This window comes from Sceloporus occidentalis, unplaced genomic scaffold (genome assembly GCF_023333645.1).
Source record: "Sceloporus occidentalis isolate IW3139 unplaced genomic scaffold, rSceOcc1.0.p SCAF_87, whole genome shotgun sequence".
NCBI classification, from domain to species: Eukaryota; Metazoa; Chordata; class Lepidosauria; order Squamata; family Phrynosomatidae; genus Sceloporus; species Sceloporus occidentalis.
The window spans coordinates 359,669-384,171 of NW_028317067.1; the positions used below are offsets into that span (position 1 = coordinate 359,669).

Sequence of the window (24,503 nt, forward strand, 5' to 3'; positions counted from 1 at the left end):
CAACACATGTGGAAGATACACAAATGGGAAAGAGCATAGGTTTGTCGAAACCCAAAAGTAAGGATAAAGGCATGGCATGGAATTGGTAGAACTGGGTTAGCAAGCCCCAGGATAGGCATAAGCAATATAGGTGGGGGCTAAAAACTATTTAGGCAGAGGGTTCCCTGCCAGTTAATTATATCCACAATCATAGTGTGACACTTCATTCCTTAATGTCGCTTCTCTTTCCATTCACTCGCTGCATCCATGCGTTCGGTTGAAATGATGTAATATGTCATTCATCTAGTGGTCCAGTGGAAACAGTGGATCTTTTTTTTTTTTTTTTTTAGCAGAAGGGCAAAACTACCACAAGACGAATTAATCAAATTTACCTCCATTCTTTTGTTCATTCTTACTAATCGTGTCATTCAGTAAAGATCTAGAGCTATTCGTCCTGTTGGACCCTGATGCTGAACGCAGCCATATGGACAATTTCCATTTCTTTCTTTCCCGTCATCAGTTTAGTAGCACAGGAGCCCTCTGTCTAAATTTCCTTCATTAATATTGGACAATTGGACTCGTGAAAAATTGAATTAATTATTGTTGAATGAAATGTATCAATTCTCAGTAGAGCCCAGAAGAGTCCAGTACATGGTCAGATGCATTAAATAATGATTGGCTAATAATCTGCCCCCAGCTTTACCCTAAAAAAGTAACCATATTACATAACCTATGTGACATCATAATCTAAAATTAACTTTGAAAACTGTATATAAAAGTTTTTGTAAGTGAGATGCAACAGAAAGTGGGGAAGGAACCATTAAGGAACACCCACTCATCTTCAACGAAGTGGTGGAGGTCTAGGTAGACCCCTGATCTGTTGTATGGTGAAGATGGGTATGACGTGTTCTAGCTTCTTGTGGATAGCACGTGTCCAGGTTGTTCAGTCCCTGATAAATTCTCAGTTTGCTGTTCAGATACGTTGACATAATAGACAGGTGGCTATGTCTGTGTCCTACATGCCAGCAGAGTGACATGGTGGGAACTCTCAATACATTGTTTGTGCCCAACAAACACTGGTCTCTCTCATGAGTCCATATATAAAAGTATAGGGATACTCGATTTAATTTAAACTAAAGGCATGTCTTGGTTCTGTGGCTGCTGCTGTCCGTCCACCATTAGACAACCTGTCGTATAGAACCCATGATCTTCTAGAGGTTGTCTAATGCTCATCGCAAACTGGCTGGGGATGTTGTAGCCCAGCAATGGTTACCAAACTATTGTCTATAGTTGAAAAACTGGTCAAATATTCCAACACGTCCTTACCACAAAGTGTTTTTCATTCAGAATATAATGTAACTGAAAAAGGGATCTTAAAAAATTGGTTCAATTGGTTCGGTATTTTAATGTGATGTTATTTGTCTCCTAGGGACAAAAAGGCTACCCTGGACCTCAAGGTCACCCTGGTGAACCGGTAAGGTTTCCTTGCTCCTTCCAAGAAAATAATTAGCAAATTACACATTTCATCCCATCCTTTCTCCAAAAAGTCTTTAGAAATCCCACTTCAATGTGTACTTTTTATTTTAAGGTATTTTTCCAAATAACTAATTTGCAGCCATAAGGAGTCTATGATAAATTTATTATTTGGATGGCATCATTCACAATGTTTTTTTTCGCCACCCTCCAGGACTCAAATAATCTCAACTCACATCTCAATTTATCGTCTGACATGAAATTCATCTTTCTTAATTTAGTTTTTTTTAAGCCGGCTGCATTTTTTAAGAAGTGTTTTCAGTAGATATTTCTTGCAGCTAGAAATTGTCACTACTGGGTTCTGATGTTGAAAGGCTCAGAATGTAATTTATTGCCGAAACTACTGTTGCCTAAACTGTGCCAAAAAGGATTGTGAGTGCTGATTTGTAACCGGTCTGTCCTACTTCAGAAGCAGCAACATTTTTTACAATGCCTCTATATACAGAGAGGCATCAATGTCAGAATTACCCCCCCTCCCAAATTACTTCAGTCTTCCTAAAAAGGCAGCGATATTAGCTGGTACGTTAATAATTCCCAGTATTGTTATAAACTCCGAAGAATTCACACTTTTTTGTGGTCGTTCCTTCTCTTCCCACGACCCTTTCATTTTTTTTTTTTTTTTATTATCGCTATAAATGAAAAACAATCAATAGTTCATTTAAAGAGAGACCATTGACTCTTTAGAGCGTCTTGGCAGAAGACATTGGAGTCAATCCTTTCCATGTGTTCCAGGCTACCATGTGGCCTCGTTACTTTTAAAGGGACAGTAAAGGCTCATGGTTAATCAGATGGAGAAGTGAAAAAAAATCCTCGCCACAACTCAAGATGCCTGTTAAGGCCAAACATGTCTAAATTGCTACATTTTTATACATAATTATTGTATAATTTATACAATTATGATTGAGGCATTTTTATTATATAACATTATGAAAAGTCTGCTTCTGAGGAAGATTTTGAAATTCAGCAGATCTAGGAACAGTGGGATGAACAGTACCTTTTTTCCACTACTGGGAAATTATTTTTATTATTTATTTAAGTATTATGTGTGTTTAGTGCTTCTTTTATTACTCATGTTAATCTACCTGTAAGCGATTTGTTATAATATTTTATTTGCAGCTATAAGGTCTTCCTGATTGCATTATTTTTTTGTAATATGCATTTTCTTTTCTCATGCAGGGGGAACAAGGACCGGATGGGAGCCCAGGGGCCAAAGGTTATCCTGGCAGGCAGGTGCAGTAAATCTTACCATGCTGTGAGCAGGTTACCTGAGGTTTGGGCGCACAGGTAGATAGTCCTGTGAGGCCTGGGTTTGCGTGTAAGGTCTTAGAGAGCCATCAATTTACTGTAGACCACGTTCACTGTATATTATTGCTGGACAGTCATGTAACGTAAGGCTTAAGACTATAACTCCTCCATATCACGGTTATGAGAGGAGATCAGAAGCCATGCATTGATGGTGAGTCCTAGAAAGTGACTTTGAAAGCCATTGTCAGATGTCTTCCTTACTGAAGCGCACAAGATAACCCAACTCATGTTCCACACCAGCGCCAGGTCATTGTGGGTCACATCACATCTCTTGAACTTCATCATGCCGGCTCTAGATATCTAGAATCATAGAGAGTGATGGCAGATAAGAACCACTTCGACCCATGTAGATCAACTCAGTTCACTTTTCTGAAGCACATGTGACTTGCGACTCCTATAGTCCTTCACGCCTAGACAATCTTTTTTTATATACATTTCAAAATTTCAGTTAATTTGGAAAGTTCACATACATAATTAAATTTTATGGACCTGGATACATCTCATTTTTGTTAACATGAAAACGTTTATTCTCATGCACGCTTCTTCTGATCAGTGACCGTGATATGAATTCTATCTAATTTGCTGAAAATACTAAGGAATCTATGCAAATTATTATTTTTTTTTTAATGCATCAGTGATTTTTTTTGTCTTTGTTGTTTTTCTGCTACTCTGATTACCCGCGTTCTCTAAAATGTATGGTTTAATGAAGCGATGGAAGACAGAACGTCTGCATATGCTTATGGAAGTCTCCCATTGTAGAATTTTCTATAAAATACTTCGAGCATTAGTGATCTTTTTAAGAATGTCGCATGACTGGCGTATAAATGAGAAGCATCGCCGACTTTTCCTCTTGTAGTACCGAACTATAACGCAGGAAGTTCGTAGAAAAGTCATTTCCGCTACTGTTTCTGATTTTGTTTCTCCCCGTGGATTTTTTTCATTCATCCTAAGCACACATGTCGATTTTTTTTATTTTTTTTTATACCGTGAATGTAAAATCATGCTGTTGGTTTGTTAAGTCCATCGTAGAACGTATAGACTCTGCACAATCTCCTATTCCCCAAACCAATTGTCCCTTCTGCAATAAACCACAATGGAAAAAGAAATTGCCAATCAGCCTGATTGTAGCGAGAGATAAGGCAAGGGGGGAGCTTTGGCCCATTTTAAACATTTAACGTAACTCAATCAACATGTGTTCCAAATTCTCAGAATCCAATAATTAAAAAAAAAACTAGAACAACAAAACAGATTTTTGTTAAAAACTGGATTACACCATATTAAATGTATCTAATATCCAGTCCCAAAGTCTAGAACGTTATTTCCAATATGGAGAAATATCTTTTTCTTTGTCCCTGTGACCACGTTGACTATATACGATGGAACATTGCTTCTAGGCTAGACTATTTTATCTGCCTGGACACTAAAGTCAGGAAGAAGCCCCATTGACCCGATGTTACCAGAAGCATTTTAATTCAGATTAGTTATTAATATATATATTATCGCTGTGATTATATGGAATTAGTGAGGAGTGTGGGCTCTCCGCCACCTTCTTAAAGGGACATTAATCTTTGACAATAGCTTTGGCTTCTCTTCTACTGAGATACTGATGATATCAGCGCATGTCCCATCAAATAAGCCAATGACCGAGCCATACTCTATCACTGCTTCTATACAATATGGCAGACGATGCCTCTAAAGGATGAGTGAAAAAATGTACGGACTTTGTAAAGTAGACATTGACTTCTACAAAAGAAGTCAATGGTATTTTTGATGTCTAATGACAGCTTAAAGTGTCCCTTCTTCTATGATGGAATGTTCTGAATCTACAAGTTATTGTCCTGTTCATGCGTGTTCTCTAGAGTAATAATATAAGAAACTATAAGAACTAGATCCCTTTCTCTGGAGAGGTAAGGAGATTAGTGATACCTTCACCAACTCTGCATGATTGTCGAAGAACCCGGGTAAATGATACATTTCTAGTTTTGGAGACGTACATGAAACCCCATGACCAAGATCAAAAGCATTAAAAGTGTTAATGTCCCTTTTAATACACTTGAGTATCCATTTCATTGGTTAGCTGTCGAGCACTCAAAGGCTTGTGGGTAAAAAGACCTCATCGATTATGCATAACCCCGTTGTGTTACAATATGACAGCTCTGAATATGTATTCTTCTCCTTTTCTGTCTTGTTTTCAGGGTTTGCCGGGACCGGTAGGAGCCGCCGGCCCAAAGGGAAGCCGGGTGAGTTCCATCCTCCGATTATTAGCGCGGTTTTGGGAAGTTATAGTTTTAATGATCCTTTTAATGATCCTTGTATTGTTTGCTAGCACAGCATGAACGCTGAAGGATTATTACGATTGTATTATTAGATTAATAACACATTTGTATACTAGAGTGATTTGAAGACCGGATGAAAATGTTATTCTTGTGTAGGATTGTTTCCTTTTATGTCTGAAAGACCAAAGTCTTTACATGAAATGTTCTTTTGTGTCCTTAAACCCAAATTCCAGCAGTTTCATGTGTATGTGCATGTTGAGTGATATTAGTATGCAACTGGTAAATAAGAAAAGATGACAAATTACCTCTTCTGGTCCAAATCACTGAGCCCAAGGGTTCCCAAGCTATCCCAAGTGCGATATCCCCAAGTGTGGCTATTGTGAAAGGTCATCTTCTCCTTGGTACCAAAGTCCTTCTTTCCTACTCATGTCCTTCCTTTGTAGGAGCTCCGAAGGGGGAACAAAGGCACATAAAAAGTCCATGTCCATGACCTCAACCCCTTAAAACAAAAGTATTTGGCCAATGTTGGAGTTAATGGGTCAATCTGTGCTTAATGCTATAAGTTGATCTATTTACTCTGCTTTAGAATAGCTCTCTTCATATAGATCTTACTATGTATATTCTTTCTATGTATTTCTGCTCGAGATAGCTTTATGTATTCAACAGATCATCTTTTTTTTTTCTGTGTTGTAACTCTTACTTTGTTTCTCTACTTATCACAATCCATCGATCAAACAATTAGCATTGTTCTCCACTGAGCAATGGTTTATGTGTTCTCCAGAATACCTTTCCGTGTACACAGTGTTCTAGCACAGGAGTTGGAGAGCAGTGATATAGAATCGAACGCCAGTCCATCAGGACAGCAGAGTCTTCTGGATAATACACACACAGTCTCCTGGATAATACTTACCACATTGCTCACGGATACACAATTCCTAATTGCTCGATAATGCATTAATTAGAGGAGTCCTAAAGCTCTGGCAGGATCAAAGCCCTTACGCAGCGAGTTTGACATCCCTGGTATAGATGTCCTCCAGAATCCTCTTGGCGGTCCCAGGAATAAAGCACGCGTTGTTGTTTGTTCTGAGTTGATGGAAGTAGCTCCCTAATTTTCCATAGCGCTGTAGGATGGCATAGGAAGAAAAGCAATTTCTCGGCTTGGCTTAAAAGCAACGCACAATGTATCTGGGATCAGAGTAAACATGGCTCTGTAATCTGCAGGCCGCAGTTCTTACAAGACAGTTTACATTATAACGAACATCAAAACCAACAGCACATCTTGAAGCCATATGCAAATTAGCCATTCATCTCCCCTTGCATCCTGGGATAAATACATTTATTTAGAGGACCGGTCCAAGTGGACCCCCTGCTGCTTTTATGTTGGACGGGAGAGTAGCACAAGTTTGGTGCCTCAATTTTGGCCAATGTTATTCTCTTCATCGGCTACAGAGTCCTGCTCAGTTATGGCAGTGATAAGGTTAAGCGAGGACATCAACTACGGGTCCCTTTTCGGTCACTACAGCAGAGGTAGTCAAACATGGCTTCACAGCCCAACGGTTATGGAAGAACTTCCATCAGCTGCCCTTGTAGTGTGTAGTGGGAACTGTAGTTCGAAAGCCGGATGGTAATATTCCAGTGGAATATTCATGATTGCTCTTTAGACCATCCCATTGGTTGCCATAGTTATAAGACCACTTTCGAAACATCGCACCAGAATCACGATTTATGAAGAACGCCAACTGTGCCGGGGGATTTCTTTCTAATTCTGTGCTCCCTCTAGAAGACAAGCAATTAGTTTTGGGCTCTTTCATGAAGGCGATTTGATTGCTATATAAACATAACGGAAAGGGAAATAAAAATAGCGCCATTTATTATGGTTGTTTAATTACAAGATGAATACCAGGGGATTCGCAGTGTGTGTGGGGGGGGTTCCTCTTGGGATAGACTGTACACTCGCGTCAGGTTTCGGTGTGTATTTTTATATCTGAATGAGTGCCTGGTGATAGATCGACAGCCGGTTTAACCACAAGGGCTCGCCGACCCTTTACGAAGCAACTTGCTGGCCCCCCTTCGCTTACGCCATTCTGGTTAATACTGTCGATCTGGAGCTTATTATGAGTGGATCTCCAGCGATTCAGAACTTGTGTGGCCAGATTTGTAAGAATTTTGCTACAGGATCGTGGTCCAAATCTAGAGACTGTACAGGGGAGACCGTACGGAACCGGTCGGCCTAACGGCTTTGATTTTCAGGACACTTGAAAATGATCTTCACCCATAAGCTGGATTTACCGTGTCGAATGTCCAGTTACGGTGTCTCTGGCACCTCTCTTTCCTTGGAGCTCCTTGGTACATCACCTCTAATTTTGTAAACCTGTTTTGGGGGGTCCTTGCAGTGTCCTCGTAACCCCCTGAGAGGCAGAGAAGTGGGCAAAGCATGGCTTCTTCCATCCCTTTGTCGCTCGGGGGGTTAGGAGAAGATGGAGGGTTGCTTGCTTTGAATGTACATTTTTGTTGCAGCAGGTCGCTGTACTTGTAGGTTTCGCGCCCAGGCTCCCTCCTGCGTGGAATGCCATGGTCCCTGATGTGAGGGTATGTGCCCTTGGACTACATCGTGGAAGCCAGCACCATGCAGTCCATGGGCATATACACTTGCCTCAAGGTTTATTTCATCACGGAGAGCAACAGACCACCGCTGGAGGAGATGAGGCCTTACTACAAGCACCATGTCCAGGCAGGGGTAGGATGTATAACCAGGGCTCACAATGGCGTTTTCTCTTTCTCTCCCATTGCAGGGCTACATCGGCCCCCCAGGGTTATTTGGGCTACTCGGTGCCGATGGAGAACGTGTGAGTACTTAGCCAACTTTACTTTTACTGTTACTCAAGAGTTAGTACGATCCCTTGTAGTGTTTGTATTCTTTAATTAACAAAATAAAAATATATATCTTTACATTGTAGATTGCAGATATTTGGCCAAAATGTAGGACTTTGTGAGAGCTTACAGTAGCCCCACAGCCCTCTTAGAAGTGCCGGCAGGAGTATCTTTTGACCCATACATTTTGCGCTTTAAAAATGTGCATGTTTTAGTGTTTGTAATCTGTTCTTGTACTTAAAAATTTCGCTTTAAAGGACCATCGAAGCGCGATCATATCTTATTGCGAATCCACTGTCTTTAACTATAAAAGCTTTTCCTAGAGAGAAAACCCAGAACATTCCAGCCGTGCTGCCAAACGAAAGCACATCACCTTCCCGAAAAACTAACCACAGTGTACCGTCTCTTAAAATCTCCGTAATATTTGTTCCTCGTGGCTGCCAGGGGTCGCTTATACTTCCAAGTGTTTATATTGCCATGTATTATCTGATTTACACTTTACCCTCAAAGGAACCCTTCCTTTGTTAACGTACGCCATCCCCCAGAAGCATGTGTATAGGCCAGTCGGCTACTGGTTCTTCGCTTCATGTGGACTACCTTTCCCGTAATGCACGGCCGGCCCTGGGTATTGTGGCAGAGGGGTCCGAATTGTATTTAAATTACCGTTGCTTTTAATGTTTCCTTGGTTCCTTCCATATTCCGCACTCATGTTTAAGTCAGATGGGGTATCGAGTCCTGTACGGGGGTTTGTAGCGGACTGTACATGAGGCTTGGCCAAGTTAGGAGGTCTTTTGTATCTCACATGGCCCCATTTGTCCAATTTAAAAAACATACTGCCTGCCGGTGACGTTCGGATCCTAATTACAAACATGCTTTCATTCCGCCCTTTCAAACTTTAACGTCCAACAAGCGGAGCCCTTTGCAGTTGCAGAGATCTGGTAGCGCTCTGTCTTTTGGTAGATCCGTTTTCCCACCGGACGCGGGCTGGAGGATTATTGCGGCCGAACGTGCTAATGAATGGGTAAAAGATCAGTAAGCACGTGCCGGGGCTTTTAATAGATGAGCCCAAGACACTTTGTGTGCCAACTTCAGAAACTTTTAGAAGCAAACAACGGGGGGGAGATTTACAGGGCTTTCTGCAAGCCAAGGGGCTGTTTAAATCTGTAAAAGGGTCCTCATCAGTAAACAAGAACTTAAGTGAACGGAATGTCATGACCCTCTTAAAAAAACCCAACAATTATTCTACCAATAAAACCTATATGTTCTCTAAATACATCAAGGACAGAGACTTTTTTTCTCTCTGATGAGACCGGCTCTCCAAAGTCTTGTTTTAGCCGATGAATAGAATTAAATCATTTAGTATATTAGACCTTTTATTCTGTACCATTGTTACCCCTGATCTTTTTTTTTTTCCTTCTATGTTGGGCATGTCGCTGTTGGTGGATTGGAGGAATAGTAAGGTAGTAGCGCGGTTTATAACGTTCCGTGTAACCTGACCCGTGTCCCCCTCTCTTTTTTTTCTTTTTGTCGCAGGGAATGCCTGGAGTTCCGGGGAAGAGGGGCACCATGGGTAGGCCGGTAAAGTTTTTCCTTGTCTACTTTGCAGATCTTATGTTATGGAACAGGAATGAAAATCTTCCTGTTTCTCAAATGTGTGTTGTTTTTCCTCCCCACAGCAGGTTCTTTACTGACCCTACACTTCTTGTGCATAAGCTTGTTTGTCTCTCTGTTTATATATATATATATATATATATATATATATATATATATATATATATATATATATATACTGTACACGTGTGTACGTATGTGTGTGTGTGTATATATATATATATTATACGCATATTTTCAAGAACAGTGTCCTATTTCATCTTACATTCAGTCTCTCCCATCCTCCCCGTTACATGTTTTTTATTCCATTATATCATATATCGCTCATTACATCCTTCCTATACATCCTTCCTCATCCTAATCACTCATTACAATCACTTTTGCACGGCAGCTCAGTTTGGCTTTAGGGTTATTAGCTTCATATCCGACGAGATATATATATATATATATATATATATATAAAATTAGATGTTTTGGGTCTCCAAGCTTTTGCATTCTAATAAATTTCCTGATTGTTTGGTAAATAATAATCTTTTACTCGCTTAAGTGTTGTTTCTCGGTGCTGCATTGGTTCTGGCAGTTTAAAACTGCTGCTTATTTATTGTATGTTTTTTTCCCTTGTTTTGTAATTATCTGTTTGTTCGTGCGTTCGGCTGCAAGGCGTGAGCTCTGTGTTTCTATCTAGGTGGCACGGCGTGGCTTTGAAGCAGCAGGACAGTAGCTCCTAAATGCTATTTGTGTAATCTTATCACACAGACACAAAGCTAAAAGCAAACGTGGATATTTGTGGCCGCACATGGCTACCTCCCCCCCCGCAGTGTCCCAAATCCCGCTGTCACTCCTTCCTTCTCCGATGGCTCCGAATGTCCCCACCACTTTCATCACTATTAATAGGTCCCAGAGGGGAAACACACATTTTGGTGAAGCCCGCATTTCGTGCACACCAAAGGAATGTGTGTTATTTACACAATTTAATTTATAAACATGTTTTAGGACTGCAGAACAACGCGATACCAACACACATTCTGAGCTGCTACAAACGAGGGGCATCGGAGAGAAATGAGGGACTCGCCTACCTTAAGAGGGACACTTGGGAGATGTATTGGCATACATATAGATTGCTTCCCTCAAGATTGGGCAGAAATCTCTGGTTTACAGGTTTTACGTTATTTCTATGATCTAGAATTTGGTGCGGCGGTTGCCGAGCGAGGCTTTTCTTCGTGACTATGGCTTTCTAGAGTAGGCTATCCGGTATTTATGAAGGAGCGGCATTGTGTGGAGGTGGGGCTAGCTGCATGAGGGGCAGGGCTAGCCATTTATGGAGGAGGGGCTATCCCCAGATAGCCATAACTTATGTGGGAGTGGTCATGACCAGATACGGTTGGCCGTAGAGAAAGAGGAAAGTGACCTGGAGAATCCGGGAAGCCGCGCTTCACCTGGAGACTCGGGGTCAAACCCAGATAGTTCCCAGGTATGCAAATGACAGATAACCGCCACCTTCTCAGCCATTTGCCAACAGTGTACCTTCTACTCTCTGCTGAGTTTCACAGTACAGACAAAGCCCCGTTCAGCTTAGAATCTAATACATTTATGATTGTTACAGATGTTGCAGCTGGAATCCAATTGTTCCGTAACGCAAGTCTTCCCTAGGCTCTTGTTTTCATTACGTGGGATAATATCCTCCTTTGTGTAGCGAGCAGGGAAGGTTTCGGCAGCCCTCGCCGCAGGGAAGGATTTTCATGGACAACATCTCTCACCCACCTCCGTCTATCAGTATCAGGATTTGTTGTTGGACACAGCAGAGGCTTGTGGGCATTGTAGTCCCTATGACAGAGTACCCCTACTCTGTACCTGTGGCATATTGAAACATTTCTAAGTAGATGAATTAGCATCTCTGTATCCGCACCTAGGTACCTACACCTGGTAACACCGTCCAACTTTGAGAGGAAGCTCCTGTGCCCCCTGCCTCACTGAATTATGTCATGCTGTCCGGGCTGTGAGCCCCACGCTTAGCTCATGCCGGTTTCCCACACTGAAGTCTCAACGTCCATAACACGGTGAACGCCAGCCAGAAAATGTAAAACATTTTAATATTGTTGCATGAGGGACCTAGCTTCATGGCCTGGCCGCCCGCCAGGACTGTTAGTGATCCCTGGACGAGGTAGTCCCTTTAAAGCCTGAACACAGATAGTTCTGAATTGGAGAGTGGGGCTTTTAACACTTTGAGTGCCAGATGGGTTGGTAGCCCTTTGGTTTCCAATCCACTTTCCTTGTCAGTGTTATCATAATTCACCGTTTCCCCCACAGCTCAGCCTTTTCAGTTTCTTGCGATTTATCGGTCTTAACCGAGCTTGATTTCCCAAAAAACACAGACTGGTTACTGGCCCAAGGTGCCATGTTTCAGGGGTACGGCTCGAGCAAGCTTAATGGTGGCTTGACCCGTTTTGACCTTGAACTGGACATACATCTATACTTTTTCATTTCCTGTCCATTTGTACCCTGCTTGGCCCTACAAGGCCCTACAAAGTTGTTTCTATTTCAAAAATTTAAGCCACATGGATCGCCCGACGAGCTGGTATTGAAGAACCTAGCTTTGATCTTGCACAATGTTGCAAAAGTCCTCGTCGCATCTGGCTTTGGATATTTTGTTTCATTACTCCTCGCTTCTGTTCCTCCACCTTCACCACTTCTTGTCTCCGTCACTTTCCTACATATGAAGTCAGTCTGTTCTCTTGCTTCTGTTACCCTCACTGTTCCGCCTTCCCGTACGCAGACAAATAATTTGTTAACAAATGTCAAATTTCCCCTAATGTTGGTTAAATATCGGGTGGGAGTTTGTAGACTTCATCTGTATGTGGACTAGGCTCGGAATTCCATTCTCTCTGGAAGCAGGGTCTTCCAGGGGAGTAGTCTGACCGATGTAATGGACTTTAGTAGTTCTGTCTCTTGGACCGGACGCCGACGGATTTCAAGCCTGGCAGCTCCTTCGTGTTCTGCTATGAACAAGCTGTTATATTTTGGTGGATTCACTCCTTACTGAAGGGAGTCAGACAGATCTGACGCTAATCTAAATCCAGGACCACAAACTGTGACAATTACAACATTATTCGCCAACAATGCTTTATGTCAACTACATAAATATATAGTTTTGGGCCATTTATAGGAACTCTCATTTTATTTATTGCTTCCAAAAGGTGGACTCAGCCCCGATTACTCAAGCAGAGGTCTACAAGAGACAATTATTTAACGGACACCTTGGCCAAAATTAGGTGGAACTGGTCATAGTAATTATTTCACTGCACCTGCTCTACCAAAACTTCCTCGTCCGGAAAACTTTTAAATGACATTAAATCAGAAGTTTACGATATTCCTAAATTTACCGTTGAATAGAATGACTTTGGGGGAACCTGATTTAGTGCAGATTTTATGTTTCATGTTTTTTTAAGTCCTTTTACGCATGTATTGTATCGGAACAGGTATATTTATTGGTGTATTGCAATCTGGCTGCGTTATTGGGTTGTAATGATTGGGTATATAGCGTTAGGGGTCTGGATGGTCGACATGTAGCTATCCATGATACAGGGCTAGCACAGTCTTTCGATGGTTGGACGAGCTAGACGGGAGATGTATATTGGATATTAAGAATTAAGTGTGGTTTTATACTATAAGTTATATGTTTATGTGTTAGGAAAATCACTTGACGTATAAGCTTAGCATTTATGCATGTATGTACATGATTGTGTACCAGTATTCACGGTATTCTTTCATGTAGAATGTTTGTTACGCCGTGGAATTGCCGGCGCAGAGTTGCCAGGAGTCCTAGAAATTTATGATTTAGAGTTTTGCCCTGGTTGGCAGAGGCAACCAATATTTTTTTAAATCATGAAACGACGCGGCATTAGCGAACTGGATCATTTGACCTAATCGTATTCTTTATGAAAACAATGTAAAGAAATGTTTTATTCTTTCACAATAAATGTTCACCTGGGCAAAGCCAGCTGGCTCTCTACTTGCCTTTCACGTACAAGACTGGAAGACCGACTGGGTAATCGCTTTTATACGAGCCAGCAGGAAAACGCAGGCCTATTTCTGGATCCTGATTGTATTGGCAAGGCGCTCCGCAACATCTGCCAGATTAGTCTTTCCTCCAGCCCGGAGAAAGCTCTTAAACAGAATCAGATGTTTCTGCATACACTGCAGCCTTAGCCTCGTATACGCGAGCGAGGGCCAGCAATAGTATTGGGCGTACTTGGTCCAAAGAACGGTGGGCCAATGGTAGCGTTCGGCGGATGTTAACTAACGTGCGGACGTCTATAGGAGCCAGTTGGGTTGCCGTCACAAACAAAAAGGAAAACATTGTATCATTCTAGAAGATGTGTTACTTAAGAACTTGGTGATTGTTCTGTTGGCTTTCTTCTTCATGGACGGAAGTCCTTGAATGCCGGTTATATGTCGAGAAGGAGCTTCTAATTCCCGGGTTATTCTTTTAACCATGTAGGTTCTTAACATGGAATATTTGAAACCGTTCCACTCTAAGCTGTCTCTTTTGTGGGGGCGACGCGGTCTAATGCAGCGTTGGCCAGCCGGCAGTAAAGATGCACGTGTTGTAAAAGAGACATAATTGCCGTCGTTGGGTTTTTCCACTCTGCTTTTTCCGATGGGATGTTTCTGTGCGAATACCGGCAGTGTTCCCCCCCGTCTCCTCTCATCCTGGAGGATTAATACCAAACTGAGGGTCTGCTGGGGTCAACCTTTGTATATAGTGCATGATAGGGTGTGGTCAAGCACAAGGATTGTGACCTGTGATTGGCTGACGTGGGAGCACCTGGTGGTAAAGATTTATACTGAAAACTTTGGAATTCCATTCATTGAAAGTGTAAAGTCTGTGGGCATGATGCCATCTCCAGAGAAATGATGTCATCAGTGATCTGTAGTTGACATCATCATCGTCATCTCCTTAAGCCCATACATTTTGATTTTGACTGCTATGATAGCTCAAAGGATGTGTGTTGCATCTCAATAATTCTAATTCTGCCCCAGAATGGTTAATGTGATGCAATTTACCTCTTCTGCTGGAATTATTCTGCATCTCATTTGGCAGAAATTGAAACGTGCATACGATGATATAAAACCGAAGGATGGGGGGTAGCGTAAAGAGACTTTGATTTTGTGGGGACTCCGACACCTCATTTGTAATGCACCCCTCTTCTGAGACAAAGCCCTTTTTGTCTGTATAACATGCATCCCACGTGCAGATGCGTTACAAGCCAGCTCCGAGCTTTTCCAAGACGCTGGGAGAAAGAGTGTGAGAGGCCAGAAAAAGCAGTTAAGCGTCTCAACCCCTGGCTGCTTCCCATTTTTTTTTCCCATTCTTCTATTTTGAATTCTTTCAGCTTCAGCCAAACTTTTGGGGGTAGAGTCCTGACCTGGTGATTCCCGCACCCTGCTCTCCTCTCTAGCTTTGGTCTGTTGGCCTCCTCGGTTCACGGTGATCTGTGCTTGGTTGCCTACGGTGGCCGGGGGCAATGTTGTAACCTCGGTGGTCTGCGGCACGGCGGCAAATAACCGGCACTGCCAGACATTCTTATGACTATTATTATGTCAGCTAAAAATGGTACTCCAATGACATAAAGAGGGGTGCCAACAATACCAAAGTCTTAATTTACCTAATTAATAGAAATCTTTGCAGTTACTGTACTTACTCGATCCCATTTGAGTCTTTTATGTTACGTTTTGGGCTACTTTATTCCTAATTCAGTAACTTTTGATAGCTGTTTCTTTCTCACTGATGTATCACAGATGCTTGAATACAGGTGACTTTATTCAGAACTAAAGAAACTGTTACATTAAAGCCTAATTTGCATGTTTAATATTACTAAATTGTAACATTCTGAAATATTAAGCGCAGCCTCTTGTGTTTTAGAGCGTTTTACATCATTTTAAATTAATCTTCCTGAATTATTTGTGATAATTTACAGAAATGCATCAGAATGTCTTCTTATTCTCATCCTGAGTAATTAATATGACGGGAATTTTCGTTTCTATTCCTATCTTTGACGTGATGAGCCCTGGGGCTCTGCGTGATGCCCCCCAACCCCGTGGAATGTATAATAAACTATCAGCAGAAGGAAGCATTACATACAATGTGCTGTACAGTAGCACCGTATAGAAGGGATGAAAACTTGGCTCCATTAACCCATTCAAAGCTGGTGGTAGACCTACCCAGTCAATAAACTCAACTAAGAGTTAGTATGGCGCGTTGGATGCCGGGAGCAGCTCTGCGTAGCCGTGTAATGACTTTATAGGCTCTGCGGATGGCGCTGTCTGGGATCTCACCGTTATAAGGACTTCGTCCGATACTTGGGCGTCCTCTGCTCTCTAACCCAGATGCTCTGATTGCTTTAAGGCAAAGCATATGTGGTTCTTCCCAGTACTGAACCTTTCATTAGTCAGATGATATTCCTGGGAGATCACGACAACGTCGAGCTGTTCTGTTTTATTTAACGTGCAAAGAAAACCGATAGAAACCCAGGGCGCCACCTTGCAGCAGCCATATTTTATGAGAATTAAGTAATATTAAGCAATAATTAAGTCCGTTACAAGCAATGAGTCTTAAATATCCCTTTGTCTGTTTCGACGACCAGAAGCCTTTTGATGGTTGACCCAAAATGTAATTTCAGTTCATTATATCACAAAACCATAATTTTTGTCGCATCACGCTTATCCGAGAGTAACGTGTCCTACCAGCTCTATTGGCTCTGTTTAGATAATGCTTGTAATGTTTTATTATCTGTTTATGAGAAACTTGTACCTTTTTGATACTTTTTGCTAAGTGTGTAAGTGTTTGTTTCTTTTTTTTTTTTTTTTTTTTTCTCTCTCTCTCTATTCTTTTCATATTAGGGATTCCCTGGCGATTTTGGAGACAGGGGGCCTCCGGGTTTGGATGGAAACCCTGTGAGTAACTCGGCCTCTTTGCACGAGAATTGGTTATTATAAATGCAAATGTTTAATAGCTAGCAGGAGGACTTTTTATACGTAATCGCATGCTGCAGAAGTGATCTTACGCACACTCTGCTAGAAAAGAAGAAGAAGATGAACAAGAAAAAAAGGAAAAGCCGGCCACCCTGCCAAGAATTCTGCACCATATAGCAGAACAAACAAACAAAATGTAACAGGATTTACCCCATGTCCAATCCCCAAATCCATATTAACCCTTTTGGGTTACAAACGTTCCATTTTCAGAGATGCTTATTTGTCTGTGTATCTCAATCACAGAATATGGTCCGGAACAGATCAGCTCTGGACTACCTGCCGTGCGCATATGAACTGCTTAGTTGATAAACCCCTATGCTTAAGGACACTGTTTATAATCAGTAACACAAAAGTAAAATGAGTGATGTCACTAGTACCGTGATCTTTGGCCCGCATGGGATCATCCGAGTATATTGTATCAGTGGTTTTTTATATCAGCAACATGGCTAATACTGGCTCCCAGTGAACCTCAAAGTAGCCATGTGTGCCCCTAGGCAAGGGTATTATTATCACCACCGCTTAACGAAGTGTCATGTTAATGGAAGCACCCTACGTGCCTCAGCTCTCTCAACCAAAACAGAAAATTAGTAATATATGAGTCCAGCCCTCAAAGTAGAAGGTCCGAGGTCAGTCTCAGATACTTCTAGGCAGGTCCTTCCGTTTACACCAGAGATGTCCACTAGAGGACCTGAAACATATTGTTTTCTGGATAATACAGAACGCAGCCCAAGGTTAATTTTCGATTGCACACTAATTAGAGAAATCCTAATCTTGAAGACCAGCATTTTCCAACATTGTTTTATACGATACCGACGTCCCCCTGCGTATAAATCCCTGCTACCTCCGTCTTTCTCGACCCGCTTTGCTGTAGGATAAAGTCTACTTTAGGTGACCGCAAGCAGATCTTTACTCATGGATACCGTCGGACCTCATGCTGAGTTTTCTCTTCTTTACAGGGAGAACTAGGTCCACCAGGTCCTGCTGGAGTCCCGGGATTCATTGTAAGTACATCCGCAGCAGATAACCTCACGTCTGTTCTGTGCTGGCAGAGGGAAAGGAATGAAAACGACTCCTTCTCCTTTATTCTGCCCCCAAATTTTTTTTTTTACTCACCCAAAACGAGTAAATCTTTACTCCCAGCCGTGAAGGCGTTTATTACAATTTTGTTTCCACCATAAAATACTTGCTGTTTTAATTGGGGAAGCCTGGTGTCAGCCTTTTAATACTCAGGGCTGCGGGTGTAAATAAGTCCTGCCATTCCCAATGCCGTAGCAGAATAATTCTCCTTTTGTGTTTTTTTTTACATGGGTGCGGAATAGCTTTGGCCCTTAATTTTGCCCCAGAGGTGACAACATCTTACATATATACTACAATATGCTGAAAACAGCTAATAATTAAATATTTAAAGTCCCGAATCGGGGTAAATGTAGTGGTGGGAATAATTTTAATGAAATGATTGTGTGCCAGAATTTTAATGAAGAATAGATTTTTGTCACATGTTGCATTCTTATTCCATGATACGTCAGTACTTTTTGATTGAATGTTGTATTTTTCCCATATTTTTTAAAAACCAATTAAAGTACTATCGGCATTGATTTTAACATGTTTCTTATGTAGTATCATTAAAGCTTGGAGTTAAAGAGAAGGTAGAGTACAATTCGCATATATAATACATCTCAGGTGGTGTTATTAAAAAATGCTTATTTATTGGGAGCAGAAAGTGTTGAGAGACACCCATAGTAAAGGGACACCCCAGTGATTATGCAGAATCCCCCCATAAGCATTTGCCTATTTTACTGCCTCCCCCCCAGCTATTTGGCTTGCGATGTAGTCACAGCGAGTTAGCTCCAGCTCAGTGGTCTAATGAGACCTCCTGCGTGCATTCACAGAATGCACTCCAATTTATTTAGGAGAGCTCTTCCCAGGCACTGACTGGCTGCTTCAAGCAGCCAATCAGTGGTGTGAAAAGGAACCAGGGAGGGGGGTGTTGTGCTGCAGCTTTGGAGCTGCAGCTTCTTACAAAGGTAAGTGATTTAATGTATTATTTATTCATTTCGGGTTAAAGAATGCATATTTCATGTGAGTTCTTCGTCGATGAGGCTCCAGGAAACACTGCAGCATCCCTTTAATTACCAAGATAGAAAATCATGAAACAAATAACACAGGACCAATGGTAATAATACGAATCCTTCTCAGTTTGGTACATTAGTTATTAAAATTCAGCTTTTTAATGATGTGTTCTAAATGCTATCAAATACTTTTTTTTTCTCCGCTCCGTTGTCAAAATCCTGTGTGTTATTTTTTTGAACTCGATGTGAAGCGTGTTGCATTTACACCTAGATGATCGCTTCCCCATCTGTAGAAAAGAACTTGCGATGTCAAAGGTGCTTAAATATCCACTTTTCCCGCACATGCGCCCACGCATATTTAGCCGTTAACAGATCTGGTCCTCGTATGTCACCCCAAAAGCCCAGACAGTAAATCCGATCTCTCCGCTGCCGATCATACCGTAAGGAATCCGTCCTCGGCTGCAGAAAATGTGCTTCGTCAGGAAGTTATACCTTTCTTCTTGGTTAGAATTTATTACCTCTCTGGGCTTAACCACATGGAAAATTATTCCTCCCCATAGAAACCTTTTTTATCCATGATAAGCAGGCAGGAAAAAGGGGACTGTATATTTCTTTTGGAGGGCTGTTATTTCTGACTACTTGGACCATAAATCTTGTGAAGAAAGAAAACCCACACCGGAAAATAAATTATTTGCAAAATAACTCGGGATCCTCATTTTTTAACCAGTTGCAGATTAAAAAAAAGGCTAGAGCTGCCCAATACCTCTCACAAGAACTAAAACACATCTAAATATATCATCCCCAGTCAATAAATAAATTAAATGAGTAATTCTGCTGAATTAGAATCTGAGCTGGAAAGGCTGAAGAACATTAATGGCGTTTTAACAACTACAAAAGGAAATACTATAAAATACGTTATTTTATTTTTAACTTTTTTTGACCAAATTCCTGTCCCGTCGCCTCCTGTCGCTAAATACAGAGATTACCAACCCAGCCAGAACTTACAAGAGACGGTTCACATTCAAATGAAAGACTTTGTTGAAAGAAATAATGGAGTCTATGGTCGAAGATGGTACCTGTTGGCCCAACATCTTCTCATGGAAGAAGAGACCTAGTAGGTTCTGAAAGCTAAGATGAAATTGCATACCATATTTTTCTAAGTATCATTGTTCGAATTCGACTAAAGACCCCAGATTCTCTTGGACCATCATGGCTTAATCATTTTTTCTTATTCTTAAGCAAGGAGACAGAGAATGGCCAAGTCTATTAAGATACATCTTCTGTCTTTAGATGGAACCCGTAAAGATAGTACACTCAAGCCAACCCTCTTATGGGGAACCCAATCCTGGACATAATGTAGCCATACTTGGCTGTCGGGGTACGATTTTGGGCTATTGTAGGGCACATGCTAGTGTAGTAAACAGAGGCATCTCTCAACTGTTGGAAGATCCTATTAAGATGGGGAAGCCAATTATTGCTCATTTCCCGGTAGGTAAAACTTGATAAATGGGGATATTTTTTTTATCTTTGACCCTCATATTTCCAATGTACTCGTATCCAAACATCCTCGACATGTTTCGTAAATACGGTGGGGAAGCCCTAGGCGCCATCTAGCATGTAGGATCAAAACCAGTATGAAGCACGGGGAAGCTGAATTGTCTTCTGGAGCCCATGGAGCAGCTCCGGAGCTTCTGTGCTTAGAATTTCATATAGAATCTTATTATTGGGTTCTTTCTGGAGCAGAGGGTAAAAATCATAGCAGTTTTCTTTTCCTGGATACAGAAGGAATCACTGTCTGTGACTGCATGGTCAGTAGGCTCGGTGTATCTGTATAATCCCCACTAACTCCTGCGTGAAAATCAGTGGCCCCTGTGCAGGTCATTAAGATCTGTCATAACTCTTGTAAATTACGGTTTCCTTTTCTTCATGGCTATAGGAATCAAGCATGCCGGGACCTTGATATTATAAATATTATTTCAAGCCTCGCATTCCTTTTAACCTTTTCTGTATCCCATCCGGATTTGGAAAGCGTAGCAGGTTCAGAAGCTGATGGTAGCTGCCCCAGGGGTTTCTTTCCAAACCGTGGTATCCCAAGGACTGACTACTGTTTGTCCCGTGCATTTGTAGCTGTCCGCAGGTGGCTTGTTCCGAAAAATCCTATTAAAATACAGCCTTCGGTGTAACCTGAGCCTTGTGCGGTTGTAAATAGCTGGGGTCTGTCCTGTATAAACAGAGGCCTGAAGAGATCTTTATGCTGCGCTGCACAAAGAGCAGGCTTGTTGTAGCCCAGGCGGCTTTCCTGCTGCTCTGCTGGCTCCATACACAGGGGGCTCAGGCTGTGCCACGCAACCGTCCACATATTTCAGGTGAGGCTGGAAACCTTGAACCGGTCAACGTGGACATACTGCTGGGGTTGTTGAGTTTTAGCTGCCTAATTAGTTTAAGTTAAACTCCTGGACCTTCAGGCTGATCTCAGCTTTGAGAACTTGGGGGGTTCTTAGCAGCTGAAGACCTCATTCTAGATCAGTGGTCTGGAGCTGTGGTCCTAGAGGTCACCAAACCAATACAGGGTTACAATACCTGCTTGCATTTCCACAGGCAGTTCAATGGACCCATTAGTCATTCTGCGTATTCTGAGATACCGTCCGCACTTAGCAAGAACATCGGGAGTAGGTCCATTTGTGCAGAAGAAAGCTGTTTTGTGTTTTGGATACCAGGAGCTCTTACGGGTGGAATTAACTTGATTCAATGATGGAGGGTTTTCTTCTGAAATGGAACAAGTGAGCAACTACAGAAGACATTTGCAAGTGGAGATCCTTCTAAGCATTGTCTGTTCATGGGCATTTGTGAAATCTTGTAAACTTGACCTTTTAGTATCAGACGCACAAAGTAAAATGCGTTAAGAGTCCATCCAACATGCATTCGATATAAATATAAGTATAGATTGTGGACCAGACTGTTCGTTCCTTCCATTCATGGCTCTAAAAATCAAGCATGCCCAGTCCTTTACATTCTCAATACTAACTCTAGTTCTACATTCTAAAAGTCACACATTCATTTTAACCTTTTCTTTATCCCATCAGAATTTGGAAAGTGTAGCAGGTTCAGAAGATGATGGTAGTAGCCCCATGGTTGCTTTCCAAACCCGTTGTATCCCGACGACTTCTGTTTGTCCCGTGCGTTTGTAACTGTCCGCAGGTGGCTTGTTCCAAAAAATCCTTTAAGTCCATAAATGCACTTGTTACTGTAGACTATAATAATGGTAACATTATAGCAGATCACGGTAATCTGTTTGGTGTATAGACTCCTGTGTTCTGCATCTCCTTTTCACTATGAGGATACTTAGTGTGTCAGCAAACAGTTTTCCGAATTATACCAGCCCTGCCTATTACGCTAATGTCGCAGACATGCCGATTTCTACCCCACCACCGCCCCGCTTTGATTCAGCCGCTAGTTCGGCGTGCCAGGTATCCGACAGACCCGAGCTGTGTTCCTCCACAGACGGATCTTTCCGCCGTATCCAGAATGTGAGCTGCCTTTGGCTCTTGGCCCATCGTCAGGCATCTGTGGACAGATGAGAAGATATCATGAACAGATTCAGGGATAACCGTTTGATACCTGACTTCTTGAAAGATAAGATAGTAGTCACAATTTAACCCTGAAACCTTTATTTATAATTGTAAATAATTATACATTTTATAAAATGTTGTTATTTTTACTGAGGCGGATACGTCTTCTTTCGTTGTCTTTTGACCAGAAATGCACTGCTTCGATGTTTAAGACGAGACTAACGTATAAAACATGTGTTTTGAGGTAGATTGACAACTTGAGGAACCAGGTTGATGTTATTAAGGCCAAAAAAAGAGATGTTTGTAGAGATCGAGAACGAAAAAACATTCACGAAGCACGGCTACTCGACCCCTGGTCTAAAAGCACTGATTATGGGGATCCGATTACTTAAACCCATGTTTAGTCGTGGGTTCCTAATCCATCAGGTGTAAATGACCTGAACTTGGCAGAGTTGCCAAGAAGGATTCTTCGTTCAGACAATGAACAAATTAATTTTGACATTTTACGACATGTAGGACAATGGGCTAGACCTGGCAGAAGGCCCTTTATTTACCTTCGTGTTCTGTATTCCGTAACTTGACAAAGATTTTGGAGGACCTCATAACATAACTGATTCCCGGCACAAAACTATGGTCACTATTGCCCCATTTGGAAACCAGAGAATAGGAGTTTGCATTAATTAGCCCTGGTATGCCACAGGGGTGCCAGAATCATGTTCTTTTAATTTAGGTGCTGTGATATATGGACCGTGTGCTATGACCTCACATGGTCCATATGAGGATATTTCTTGTCTTGGAAGCCATTCTGCTTAGGAACGACCTTACTCAACATCTCTTTGAAGTCCAGTCTCGCCAATACGCATCAGTTCAGAGGGTCAACTAAAACCTGCCTCCTGTTTATTCCCTAATTTACACAACCGCGTCATAAGAGTTCTTATAGTTGACCGATTATTAGTTGCAAGCAATAAATTATTGGCTGGGGCTTGAGTCTGACCCCTCGCTGTGTTGCTCCAGCTAGCTCAGTATGTTAGAATTCCCTTGGCCATTGTGTCTAATAGTGTTTTATTATGATTATTTCTGACAGGGTGACATGGGAGCTATCGGGCCTATTGGCTTCATGGGGCCCAAAGGTTTGAAGGTGAGTCTCCAGGACAATTTTGATTTCCTATTTAATAAAATAATGTACCGTACACATTCTTGTAGAAAAACTAAAAGATTTTATTTTACATGTATACCGACGTTTCAAGCCTACTGGTCTTCATCAGGGCAGTATTACAAAAAAAGAAACAATACAAGCACCTCTGTCGTGTAGGGTCTCTTTGGAGGTGTACCTTAATTTCGACTTTGTCTATTTTTTTATGGCATTTTTTTTTTTTTTTATCACAGATTTAAACATGTTCTTTGTCAGCGAGTGGGTGATGCATGTCCGGGTCTAAAAACCAGGTGTTTGATAAAACTTTTTTTTTATTTTATTTTTTTAGGGGGTGTCGGGGAACCCAGGAGAATCTGGACTGAAAGGTGATAAGGTGACAAGAATACTCCCTTTACTGCATTGTGTTTTGCATGCCCCCCCCAACTATGTCTCCCATTCAGTAATATAGACTAGACAAGGCTACATCCTCAGTTTAACCCTTTGAGTGCCAGAAGATGAACAGCATGTAATATGACAATAAGGTGCTTGCCGCTCTAAAACTGTTAATAGGTTATCATACTAGTGGAAAAAAAACTACATAAATTTGGCATGGAAATGTTGAAAGGGTTGCCACACAATAATGGTTCTCAGGGGCAGGTGGTCATGTGATAATTGTGGCACTGAAAAGGTTAATAGGTGCCCATGCAGTAACGAATGAGAGCATGCAAAACTTTGTTCACTGGCAGGGGGACGTGTTCTTCATTGGGGGGACACAGCTAGTAAAATGTTTTATTTGTAAAGCAATATATACACTTTAAAACTAATAAAAAATTAATTCTTGCCCCTCTTCTCTGGAAAGGGGTCTCTCTGTAGACCTTGTCCATATAAGAGTGAAGGACCCTCAACCAGCAGCACAAAGGAAGCTGTCATGGAAACAGAGCTTTCCGTTATGAAGCCCATGAGAAGTGTTATAGAATATTTTACTGTTTTCACGCTTTTTTTCATATTCTCTTCTGTTCTTGTGCTACTTTACTCTGTTCGGCAGAGATCGGAAATCCCGTTTCCAATAAGGGATTATTCTTCAAATGCTGTATGAGCTATTATTAAGGGGGGGGACATGTCATTT

At 41.6% G+C, this 24,503-nt stretch overlaps 1 protein-coding gene across 1 annotated transcript in view; it reads left to right on the forward strand.

Moving 5' to 3' along the window:
* Positions 1-24,503, forward strand: part of LOC149284840 (uncharacterized) — a 102,351-nt gene that overhangs the window by 20,813 nt on the left and 57,035 nt on the right. Inside the window, exons 7-15 of the mRNA XM_089496015.1 lie at positions 1,409-1,453; positions 2,689-2,742; positions 5,013-5,057; positions 7,886-7,939; positions 9,498-9,542; positions 16,476-16,529; positions 17,564-17,608; positions 23,330-23,383; positions 23,727-23,771. Of these exons, the coding sequence (XP_089352141.1) occupies positions 1,409-1,453; positions 2,689-2,742; positions 5,013-5,057; positions 7,886-7,939; positions 9,498-9,542; positions 16,476-16,529; positions 17,564-17,608; positions 23,330-23,383; positions 23,727-23,771 (441 nt within the window). The remainder of the gene's footprint in view (positions 1-1,408; positions 1,454-2,688; positions 2,743-5,012; positions 5,058-7,885; positions 7,940-9,497; positions 9,543-16,475; positions 16,530-17,563; positions 17,609-23,329; positions 23,384-23,726; positions 23,772-24,503) is intronic.